The sequence below is a fragment of the Heliangelus exortis genome, chromosome 28 (genome assembly GCF_036169615.1).
Source record: "Heliangelus exortis chromosome 28, bHelExo1.hap1, whole genome shotgun sequence".
Taxonomy (NCBI): domain Eukaryota; kingdom Metazoa; phylum Chordata; class Aves; order Apodiformes; family Trochilidae; genus Heliangelus; species Heliangelus exortis.
In genome coordinates this window covers 1,026,366-1,038,203 of record NC_092449.1, presented here as the reverse complement: position 1 = coordinate 1,038,203, position 11,838 = coordinate 1,026,366, and the positions used below count along the sequence as shown (strand labels likewise).

Sequence of the window (11,838 nt, the reverse complement as noted above, 5' to 3'; positions counted from 1 at the left end):
GTGCAAGGTGCATATGGCATTGCCCTTCCTGGCAAAGAAATGCTCTTCGTGTCCATTCAAGAGCCAGAATGCTACGCAATTCCCAACACCATCTCCTCTGAAGAGGCACTGATGTGTTGTTCCTCCTGGATCACGCTAAATCCATTCAAGGCCTAACCTCAACCTTTACTCAAGTTGACAAGTTAGAGATCCTTAACTTGGTACCATGACAAGTTAAATCTTTTACCTGCAGGCAGACCTAACTTGGTTCCAACACAGCAACATCTGAACAAGCATACATTATGAAATCACAAAGTCTGGGTGTATTCTTTCATTAAGGTGATACAACAAGCTCATCTAGCAGACAAAGCTCATGGGAACTGAACCCCGTCCTAGCATTTCCGAGAGAGAGAGAGGAGAGTGGTTATGTGGGACAGATCTGCTTCACATCCTGCAGAAGTGAAAGGGTTTCACCCCTGGAGAGGCAGTGTCAGACTTTCCTTTAGGCCCTGTCTTATACCAGAGAAAGAGTTCTGCCTACCTCCAACTGTTCCACCTGTAACCCCAGGAGAGAAGTTCCCCATAGTGTGAGAATTAGTCAGTCTGGTTGCAGCTGATGACACGTGGACCAGACTGGCAGCAGCTGGCATTGAATTAAATAAAGACTGCAATACTGAGGAATTTGTCACCGAGTTGAGGTTTGCTTGCAAAGCCATGGGGCCGAGGGGGAACTGTGATCCAGTGGTCAAAGTGTTTAGGAAAGGATGGTGTGTCTGAACAGAAGATGCTGGGTTGCCTGCTGAAGAAACAGCAGTAGAAAGGCTTTTCCCATTCAGAAGGCCACCAGATGAAACAGCAGCAGAAATGAAAAGGTTGTGGCCATTTTTAAACTCCACATCTCGGTCCCTTCCTTTGCCGACCTTTCCGTTATGCTGCAAAGAGTTTTTTTCAGATGAACCCCCAGTACGAATGCTGATTTCACTCATCTCTTTGCCTTTGACCCCTGGTCGATTTAAGTCTTCTCCTTTTGTGCTGCTGAGGCCCTCGAGTTGCCTCTTGTTCAAGAACGGATTCGTTTCTGATATCCCCACCTCTTTGCTTCGCTGCGACGGGAAACCCAGCGAGCAGTTGGAAGGTGCCAGGTCTGAAGCCTTGTGGGGAAGGGAAGCACCATCAATAAAGCTGTGTAAACCCATCTCAGAGGACAGGCCTCCATTGTAGGTGAAACCATTAGTGGAGTTTGTACTGGGGCTGAGCCCCTCCGCCCCAGAGGAGGCCATAGTGATGCTTTTCCTCGCGTGTGCCGAGATCTTGGCATCGATGTCCTCAGAGGATGGCCTGAAGGCAAACAGGGAATTCTGGCTCAGAGATGAAACTGACTGCAAAGGACTATCTGTAGTTTTGGTCAGGTTGATGTCAGATATAGGTGAAAAAGTAGATTTCCATTTACTGCTGTTCATGTTCTCGTTGCTTTGTGATTGTTTCCTCCCAGATAGACTGCCGCCTGGTTTGGGACAGAAATTTATAAATGTCAAAAATCAGCATTCACTGCTTGTTAGGAATATCTTCCAGCACCCACAGTTTATCAGTCTGGACCATTTCTGATCCAAAGGCAGAAATATTTGTGAAGTCACCTAAAACACTGAAAAAGTTTGAGAATGCTGATCTGGTTTTTTTCCCTCTGCCTTTGTACTACAGATCCATCTCCAAATCCTGTACCTGTAAAAAAAACCCAGTCATGTCTTTGGTGACCTATGACTACTGAACAAAACTGACCCAAAATCTGTAGTTATCAGCCACCTATTTGATTTTACAAAGCCCTGGCAGAACTGCACTATGCTCAGCCCACTGATGGTTAACAACTGCAGCCTCTGGCAGGCACCCACTCCCAAGTCCAACCCTTACAACAAGTTATCAACACTTCTCACACCTACCATTTTCAACAGTCTTCTGTGGAGATTTGCTTTCCAATGATATTGTTGCAATTTTCCTCTCAATTCTAGTGGGAAAATAAAAAGGTTAAAGCATTCATTGTAGACCTTTTGTTGCACATTTACCCTCATAACTATCTTCCTCATTTTCATGCCTTAGCAGTTGACTAGAATACACAAAGCCAAGACAGCTGCATGTTACTAAAGGAACTTAAAAGCATAATAAAATCCACCACAATCTTTAAGTAGAAGCTATTACTGAATTACTGCTCTTTGTCAAGACTAGTGCATATTCAGAGGACTTCATTACTTTCCTTTCACCATAAGAAGTAGGCTGCTGCTCACCTTTATAGTTATTGCTTTTGCAGCATCTTAAACCTGAAAAAAAATTGCTCCTCAGAGGCAGGCAGGGAGCCACAAGGGTGACAGGTACTCAGTTTTCACAGCAACACTTCAACAGTATGGGACAAGGAGTGAAAAATTTTGTATCAGGATGAAACTGGGAGTGAGTGAGAGAGAGATTCTTAAAGATGAAACACACAGCCTCAGCACTCCTGACGGGCAAAGTACCAAAAAAAAACCATTTCTACATTAGTTCTTCCAGAGGCCAGACTGCCAGCCTTGCAACCACAGCAACAGTAGGTTCCCAGCTTCAAGTACAACTTCCAAAATACTTTCCCTATGCATAATTCCAGCCCTAAGGAGCTTAGCATAATGGAATCAGCCTCAAAGCAAAGGAACAAAGGCTTAACACACCTTTCCAGTTTAGAGCACCTATGAAACCCCTGCCTGTGTATTCACCTGCTGCTATTGTGCTCATCTTCTGATCCCTGCTCTTCATCTGATGTCAGAGGAGAGTAATGAACACCATTGGTCTGAATGAGGGGCTTTTCCTTTTTCAGAACTGGGGGTTGGTCATTGTCCTGGTAAGGAACAGGAGAGTTCTTCAAGGAGTTTTCAGGAGAAGAAATGGCTGTTATTTCTAAAGGCTGGTTAATGTTATTGACCTAGGCAAAGAAGGAAAGAAAGCAGTTACAGATAAGAGCATCCCTTTAGAAACAAGGCATCTTGCTAAGGATATTAAAAGCAGTCTTAACCTGCTCAGGATATGCCAACAGTTGTTGGTTTAGCCCAACCACTGTTACACTCCACCATCCTACATTGGAGGCTGGGATAAAAGCTTTACTATAATTTGGAAAATACATAATTTTCATTTTTCAATTTCACATTTAAAGACAGAAATGAAGACACAGGTTAATCACAAGTTACCATTGTAGAATAACATGAACACTACTTGTATAGCTGCCTTAATTATTCAAGAGTGCCATATGCTTCTGGCACTCTAATGCTATTTAGTCAATCTTAGATTAAACTATTATCAAAATATTTAAAATCAAACTAAAAGGAAGAGATTACTTGTAATTTATAACGTTCTGACAGCAAAGAACTCTCCAAAGATGTTCTACCTATACAGGAACAGTCCACCAACTTTTCCATAACTGTCTCACCCCTCAGAGGGGCCATTTTTAGGAAGCCTCTTTCTGTCAGTTTCAGTACCAGCAGTGTAACAGCCCTAGAGCAGGCTAAAGACCCGAACAGTTGAAACTTATTTCTGATGCAAAGAGCTTTCCCTGCCAGGCCCTTCTCTTGCTAGAGCTCTTCACTTTTGCCCTTACCATGGAGTTGATATTCAGTGGTGAACCTGATGGTTGTGTAAAGAGTCCAGACACAGTAGGTAAGGATTTGCGTTTCGGGGAGACCCCGGAGTTCCCGCTGAGGTTCCCGGTGGACGATCTCTTCCTCCGGCCTCGCTTCTTCCCATCCTGCACGTGTGCTTGGCCACAGTCCAGCCGAGTGCTCGTGGGCAGAGGACTGTGCTTGTTGGAAGGGGATTGTTTTACATGTCCTGTATTAGGAGAGATTGTAAAGATGATTCTTCTCTTGGTCTCGTTCTCAGGATCTGAAAACGCAGCCTCAGACTGAAGATCCCCCTTTGTTCCTTCGGCAAACATCTTCTGAGCATCTGCATATTGCAATACCCCTACCAGGCTCTGGGAGGTGCCATTTAACCTGGGGCTTGTTGAGTGCTGGTGAGCAGGGGAGTTTTGCCCAGAGTTCCTTGACTGCATCATTAGCAAAGGATGTTGTGGAGTGGAACTCCGAGACCCTACTGAGTTAAACAGACTCCCAGAGTCGTCCAGAGCTGCCTGATCAACACTATGGTTAAGATGGGCTGGGCTGTTTGTAAGATTTCCATTGACTGCCACGGAGCCAGAAGAGTAAGAAAAACCTGTTGAAAGGGAAAGTATACATCATTGCTCCTGCTGAGTGAGAGTTCACAGTGCTAGATTGCTGGGGTGGCTGGGAGTGGTTTCAGCTCTGCCTGGATGGATCAGCCAGCAGCCAGATTCTGCACAGGGTGCTGGGCAGCTGCTTTTACACAGAGAGGTTGAGAATGTGGCTCTGAGTGCTGAGAGCTTCAGTTTGGGGTTGAGGATTTTCAATACTCGGTTGCCAGCTCAGGGAAATTCATGTTATATGGATATATTCTTACACTCTACCTGTTTTTTAAATGGAATTCAAGTGTAAGTTTCTTTTGAGCTATTCTGCTTTTTGAAATCAGGGCTCCTCTACTCTCAACTCCTTCCTATGGCCAAGGAAATAAAATGGCCAAATTCAATCCCTTTCCTTACCCAAAAAAGAAAGGACTGTGTCATCTATACAGCCCATCTTCTCAAAATGAAACAAAAGGCTGAGGCTTAGGGGATCTTCAAAGAAACTGTGGCAGAAGAATGCCACATGGGAGGAAGATGGAAAAGGGAACTAAGCATTTGTCATGGTGTCTCCTAAATGAGTTTAGTGCTCTAGTATGGCCTTGGCTCTGGGCTGCCTAAATGAAAGGGGTAGAAGGGAGCACGGTACTGTTTTACAACAAGGTGTTTTTCAAAACAGTTAATTGGTTTTCTAGAAAACTGCAGCCAAGCCCTTCTTTGCAAAACAGATGCAAGACAACACAAGCCCCTCAAGGTGGCAAACGAAGAACAAATGCACTCTCTGATGAGGGATCAGCTGTAGAACAGCTTCTGTATGCCAGAACCTGCTTTCCTGGTCCCAAGTATTTTCATGTCCTGAACAGTGGAAGGCCACAATTTCAGCAGATGAGCAAGTTCAGAAGTAATGTCTACACATAAAGGTATCCCTGCCCTCTCCCATCTGACATTTCTTCCTACTCAGACACTTGTGCCTTCACAAGTGCTCATGAGGCACCACTGGAATCTGCATCAAGAAATTAATCATCAGCTTATAGCACAGCTCTGCAACACTTTGCTGGTTTGTCACCTTGTAAAGGTAGGAATCTTTTAATCCACAGAGGAAAATTTACAGAAGCAATTATTTCTTTACACTGCAAGGTGCTGCAGTTCAGGTAAAGCATGTCAACCCAATACTTTGACAGAGCACCTGTGTGTAGAGGCTGTTACCTGAGGTAGCCAAAGCCAGTGGCTTGTTTCCAGCAGCATTGCTTATGCCATTATGAGAACTAGCACCAATCTGCTTTTCAAGTGTCGATGAGTCTCTACTCTGATGAACTGGGCTAGGTGTGCTTCTCTGGGGGGGGAGAGAAACAAGCATTTTAGTACAGGGAATAGACTCCAAAAATCAATAGTTTAAACAAAATTCACATGCATTAGTAGATCTACCAAGAACAGTGGCTTTACTTCCTAAAATGTCCCAAATTTTGCTTGTTTTGAGAAAAACATAGATCAGCATGTTATGGGACAAAAATAAATATGGTGATTAATTATACTGCAATAGTATCTAGCACACAACAGATACCATGCAGACAGAGAGAGAAAAGGCTCATTGTCCCAGAAAGTTTAGACTGAGGACAGCACTGCAGTCAGGGAATGAATGCCTCAGTCCACTGTTTCACAGGCAGCCAGAAAGGAAACAAATGGTTGTATCATGTCATGGCTCTGTTCTCTGGTGCACTGAGGGTATGACCAACAAGTGGTGTTTTCCTAAATCAGACAAAACAATTGTGAGATGGTGGCCTGAATAAAGTGTTGAAGTGAGAGACACCATCCCTAGCATCCTCTCTGAGGACACAGCTAGGAGCTGGGCAGACTGTGGTTTCCAAATATGGGATTGTAAGGCAGGCATTTGAGGATGGATTCTAAATTCACAGTTCTCATGTGAAAGCAGCAAATGCTTCTCAGTTCTGTACTGTAAAACTTCTGGGACAAATGTGTGAGAATCTGGGCCAAGCTTTTTTAAACTCCTCTGCCAATGAGAGCAGCATGGTCTCATCAGGGTTTCAAAAAGAGATGGCCCCAAAAGTTCTCTGGTTGCTCTCTGCTGCCACAGAGCAGTCACTGGCACATCAGGTATAGCCTCAAGGCACTATTCAAGTTCATCCTGCACATCTACATGAGAAAGAGAGGCTCCTCTGGGATGACCAAACTGACTCCAACTTCCTCTCCCTCCCAAGGTCATGAAAGAAGACAGGGGCTAAGAACAAACTGGCACCTGATTCTCTGCTTTCACTGCCACAAACTCTGGGACTCTGCACCTTTTCCACCCAGCCAGATGTTTAAGACTAGGGTCTCTTGAGTCATGTGCTCAACTTTCCTTCCTGGATGAAAAACCCCAGCCCAACAGACAGGAGTGGAAAAATCTACAGAATAAAGAGCCAAGAGGATGCATCCCAACAGCAGCCTCCCCCAAAGCATCAGACATTGGAGATTAGCATCCCACTAAGGACTGTGGTGCACTGCACCCCATTACTGCCCAGTGTGATTTTAGTTAGGGATGGAAAGTGTTGACAATCCCTTACTCACCACCTTCTCAACACGGCTAGGTAGGACTACGCTGGCCAGAGGGATACTAACAGGGAGTTTATTGGGCTGCACTGTGCTGAGAGGAATACTGATAGGTAGGCTGGTGATAGTTTCTCCATTACTCACAGAGGTTCTCTCTCTCAAAACCTGTAAATGCGAGAGAGAAAATAATGTTCTTAATTGTATGCTATTAATGAAAAGACCTTTTCAGCTAATGGCAACCTGCTCAGTTTTACTTTGTCACACATACCCTTTTTTTTTTTTTTAAAGAATTACACAATCAAGAGTGATGACTATCTGCCTGCACGGAGCAGTTTTGTTAACAATACAAAATTTACAGAGACAGCAATATCCAAAATATCCAACAGTGTACTAATACGTACATTAAAGCTACTGCTGGCCCCAAGCAGAAGGCAAAGGATGCCTTAGGCAAGCTCATTTTCTAGTGCTTTTGTTAGAGCTCTGTGAAAAGCACTCATCTGACAGCATTTGTAGCCTGAGGCCCTCTGTACACAGAAGAAGTGGCCAGAAATATTTCCATGGTAACCTCCTATCAGAGGGCACCCATTTGCTCTGAAAAGGGCACCAATATGGTTCATAGCTTGATCAGTTATGAGGAGAGTTTTTTATTACTTTAATTATGAAACAGTCTCCTTTTCAAGTCTGAGTAGACACACACCAGATCAAAAAGAAGTCCTGCTGCATCACTGGCACAGTTCATGTGCAAACCAGTAACTCAGAGGGAAGCACCTCTTTCACTAGCACAGTATTCTCTCCATCCAGCCAGCACCTTCTTGTTAATTGTACCACGACTACTGTATTTTTGTGTTATGTTTCTATGCCAAACTGACCACAGAAGGGACCATGCCTGCCTCCAACTTTTTCTTTTGTTCACCAGGTGTAACATCTGAGCACAAGCACACCTCTTACCTTCTCGCCTGCAACTGGTAAGGCCGCTGGGGAAGAGGGCCGAGTTTCCTGAGGACTCAGCTTTATGCCATTTGAAATACCAGGGCTTGGATATGTAAGGCCATTCTCTTTGACATGGTCAGCTCTGGAACAGAGGTGGATGTTTGTTAGAACACAAGTGTATATATTTTTCTATAATCCAAATGAATCACTATTATTAAAACCAAGTTATAACATTACCCCTCCTTTCCCATCCTAGGCAACGATCACTCTCACCTCTGGATCTCATTAGTTGTTGCTTTTCCATTGACTGCATGGTCTTGATTCAAGTGCCTCCTAAGTGCTATTTTAGCTGGGGAAAACCTGGTATAATCAGGTAAGGACAAGCTTGTCATCTTGTCCGTCTTCAGTCTGCTGCTGTGGTTTGGGGTACAGGGAACTATTTCTTGGTCCAGGTGAGAGGTCGTGTACTGAGGGGTGTTCTGCTTGGAAGAGGGCCTGCTAAAAGTGTTATGAATTTCATAAGGAGTAGCATGGCCATTCATGGACAGTTCAGGGCTCATGCCATTCACGTGGGGCATAGGAAACTTGGAGCATTCAAGCTCCAGCTGGAACCTGCTGTGATCAGCCTCAGGATCACGGCTCAAATGGGTTTTATTGCGTAGCTGTACTGACAGTGACTCGTCCGACGGCGTGTACGATTTCAGCTGCAGGAGCTCCTGCTGTCTTTGACTTTTCTCAAGTTCCACAATGCTGATCTTTAAACGAAGAGAAGGGCAATGATTAAAAACCACACTTAACCATCCTACCACAGCGTGGAGCTTTGAATGTCTATGCTTCTAAGGAAAAGCGGACCCGTTCCTGGGAAAAACGCAGAGCAATTGATTCACAATTTGGGAAAGAAATTTCAAGGCGTTGCTCCAAGCCTGACACCAAAAGGTGCAGAGAAGGGCAATGCTCAGAGATTCTTAGGAAGCACCTTTCAGATCTTGAAAGCAAAGACAAAATATCTCCAACTTATAGAGTATGGAGTAGCTCAATGCTGACAGTCATTGAGGGAAACAGTCACTCCATGTCAAGGCATGCAGCAAAAAACTTCATTAGCTCTAGTGCTGAGAAATAAAATTCTTCAGTCACAGGAGTTTAACATCTTTTTCACTATGGCAAGAGACATTCTGTGGGAACTGATTCCTGAAGCAAGAAGTCTGAGCACATACAAGACATCATCATGAAGCCACATTTTATACAAACAAGCAAGACCCTTCTTTTCACCAGGTCATGCTTTTTAATTATACGTTGTGATAAACAATGATTCCTTCTTCCACAGCTTTACCAAGGAATCACAGCATAGCATCTACTTCTTTTAAAAGTTAACTGTATCATCATTCTTTCAAGTTTACTAAAACTCTTTAATAAAAAGATTAATCTCCAGGGACACAGAGAGGGGGTAAGGGGAAGGAGGAAAGCCAGCTATCTAACTTATCCTTTAACATCATATTTAGTCAAATACCCCTTAACTGGCCTATTACCCAAGGACTACCCCAAGTTAGTGACTCCAGATTGGTTACTTGCTCTTTACCTGCAACTCCAAACAGTGCTTTTGTTTCTCAGAAATCTGATTCTTCAGCGCCTGCTTCTCTTTCAGCAAGTTCTCCAGTGACAGTGTTGACCAATCCAGCTTCAGTTCTTCACACCGTGCCTTAAGCTGCAAAGACAAAGGATAAAGGGATCAAAAGGTACAGGATAAAGGGATCAAAAGACACCTTTCACCACTTCACACCACCCGCCATGCAAGCTGAAAAGCCATGCCCCTTTTATTATGCTCAAGAAGCTTCTCAGCCCCTTGAAAACTCCTCTCAGCTGAAGCTAAATGCCACCAAAATGGTCCTGTGACCTCCATATCCTGTGACAGAAGGCAGTCTGGTTCTTTCTGAAAAGCAGCATTATCACTCAGCCTCCCTAACTACTTCCACATCCAGATTCACCCCCCTCACCTACCTGAACAGTCTGAGTAACCAACACAAGAGTTAGGGCTACCACAAAGCACTTGTGCAAACTCTTGGCCAGCAAGATCAAGAGTCAGCAGCAAGTGCAGTGCACACAGAGGTGCCAAGCTGTTCAGAGGACAGAGCTGAGGCCAGAGCCAACTGTCACCCCAGCATTTTCCCCCAGCATTCTTCTCTCTTACAGAGATTTTCATTTGTTAATATACCTGAGGGCAGAGGCAGCCCTTGGCTCATGACCTGTCCTCCTTAAATAAATAGGAGTATCACCCTGCTACTCATACACAAGCCTTGTACACACCAGCTGTAAGCTCTGGTTCCTGAGTTCACTGTTATCCTTCTCCAGCTGTTTTGTCTGTTCTTTCAGTTGCTGATTGTGAGCAGAGATTTCCTTCTGAGCCTGAATCAGGTCATTGTAGGTTAGAGCTTTAACTCCCAACTACAACATCAAGAGAATAAAGAGATCATTCAATAAGGTCTTGACACCCTAATTCCAGACAACTATTACATTCAAAAGTGACACTGAGGAGACCCACAGAACTTGTGTGGCTCACAAGAAGTCCCCCAGCATTCTCCAAGGCATGCTGTCATTGCTAGGGGATAATGAGAGAGGACAAAAGCACCTCACTTGGAGCTGCTGCTCCAGAAATCTGAAGCTGCTGTTTCAGAAATGAATCTGACATTCAGTTTCTGAGCAGCCAAAAGAACACTGGTTTTATAGAGAGCCACCACATTTCTTCCTGTTCTTCTGAACTTGCACTGGCAACACAGAGTTTGTTCAACCAGCAGGGGATGCATCCTGTACAGACATCCCATGTCTGTGGTCTGTCACCCCCTCCCCTTGGATACAGAGTGGCACAAAACAATTTCTGCAATGAGGACAAAAAACCATAACCAGAGTGTGGTACAGATTCTACATTATTTAGCATGATCTGCTGCAAAACTGAGGCTGAAGACCTGAGACTTCTCTGGTCTTACTTATTTTTATCAGAAGTGTTTGCATTCAGATGACTAACGAGCTGCCACGTGCAGCTCAGGGTTACCTCATCAAGTTTTTGCTGAAAAAGACGTTTGATTTCCTCTTTCTGTGCCTGGCAGTGGGTGAATAACTGCTGTGCTGTCCCCAGTAGCTGAGCATTCTTTTCCTGAAAGAAGGAAGAGTGAGAAAATACATTTTTAGTACCACCTGCAGGCACAGTCCATCTTACTAAAGATGTTCACATCTAGTTTGCAGAGTAAGTTGGGAGGGAATCTGAGCTTGGAGAAGAGATGTGTGAACTATTCCAGCTTTGTCACAAACTGCTGTGAGCCTGTTTGTTAATGTTCAACATCAGGTGAAGTTAAGTAACCTGCAAAGAGCTTTTAAATAGTTTTTTTTCTGCTATATGGTAAAATATGATCAGAACAGTCTTAAAAATTCATTTTTATTCTCTAGCACACTGTAAAGAAATAGTAATGATCACATCCTACACAAAAATGGAACTGCAAAAGATTATCTGTATGAAATCTGTTACTAAACAGGGAACAGAATATAAATCTCCAGAGTCCTAAATCAGTTTTCCTGCACAACAGTCACGGAAGGCATACAGTAAGGAAATTACACTGTGGGGGAGGCAGGAGGAAAGTCATAAATAAAAGCCAAACCACTTGTACTTCCAATGCCAAAATCACTGCAGTGGGCCACCCAAACCTTCCACTCACAGAACATTTCCTGCCCATAACATTCCTTAACTGGACACTTTCTTACTTTTTTCATGGTCATGCACTATGTGAGCAGCAAACTATGGACAGAACTGGCTCCAGAAACTCATTTGTTCAGTTCCCAAGTGAAAGATCAGTGCAGCAGGAGCAGTGGCTCTGGAGGTGACAATTCCCTCCATCTTTGGCTGCTGAGGCCAAATGGGAATCGTGCAGAAACTGAGCCATCACTCTGGAAAAGTGGGAGATGAGGGGGGAAAGCATCTTGAGCTTCCAAGCAATCCATCCACGGAGTGAAGCAGCAGGGCTGGCACGTTCCACATGTGTGAGGAAACACAGGACCTGGCGAGCAGCTCTGGCTGCAGCTCATGCCAAGGACTTGGGAAACCAAGTTGAGTCACTGCAATGCTAAACGTGCTGCCATAGGTGATGCTGAAAAAAATCAGCTCTGCTTTCAGCAACAGTCAGCTCATTCAGCCT

The 11,838-nt window shown here is 44.2% G+C and overlaps 1 protein-coding gene across 12 annotated transcripts in view; it reads right to left on the bottom strand.

Annotated features, from left to right (window-relative positions):
- Window positions 1-11,838, bottom strand: part of DOT1L (DOT1 like histone lysine methyltransferase) — an 82,255-nt gene that overhangs the window by 14,900 nt on the left and 55,517 nt on the right. For 9 of the 12 annotated variants that reach the window (XR_011722757.1, XR_011722759.1, XR_011722761.1 and 6 more), the window contains 11 exons: window positions 10,704-10,805; window positions 9,962-10,099; window positions 9,237-9,362; window positions 7,934-8,415; window positions 7,679-7,802; window positions 6,749-6,895; window positions 5,390-5,516; window positions 3,587-4,200; window positions 2,712-2,917; window positions 1,914-1,978; window positions 521-1,483 (listed from right to left, as the gene is read on the bottom strand). Coding sequence is in view for 9 of the 12 variants with exons in the window: in XM_071727566.1 (XP_071583667.1) it covers window positions 521-1,483; window positions 1,914-1,978; window positions 2,712-2,917; window positions 3,587-4,200; window positions 5,390-5,516; window positions 6,749-6,895; window positions 7,679-7,802; window positions 7,934-8,415; window positions 9,237-9,362; window positions 9,962-10,099; window positions 10,704-10,805 (3,094 nt within the window). In the remaining 3 variants the exon portion in view is untranslated. The remainder of the gene's footprint in view (window positions 1-520; window positions 1,484-1,913; window positions 1,979-2,711; window positions 2,918-3,586; window positions 4,201-5,389; window positions 5,517-6,748; window positions 6,896-7,678; window positions 7,803-7,933; window positions 8,416-9,236; window positions 9,363-9,961; window positions 10,100-10,703; window positions 10,806-11,838) is intronic. The other 3 variants (XM_071727570.1, XM_071727574.1, XM_071727569.1) reach the window with 2 other exon arrangements.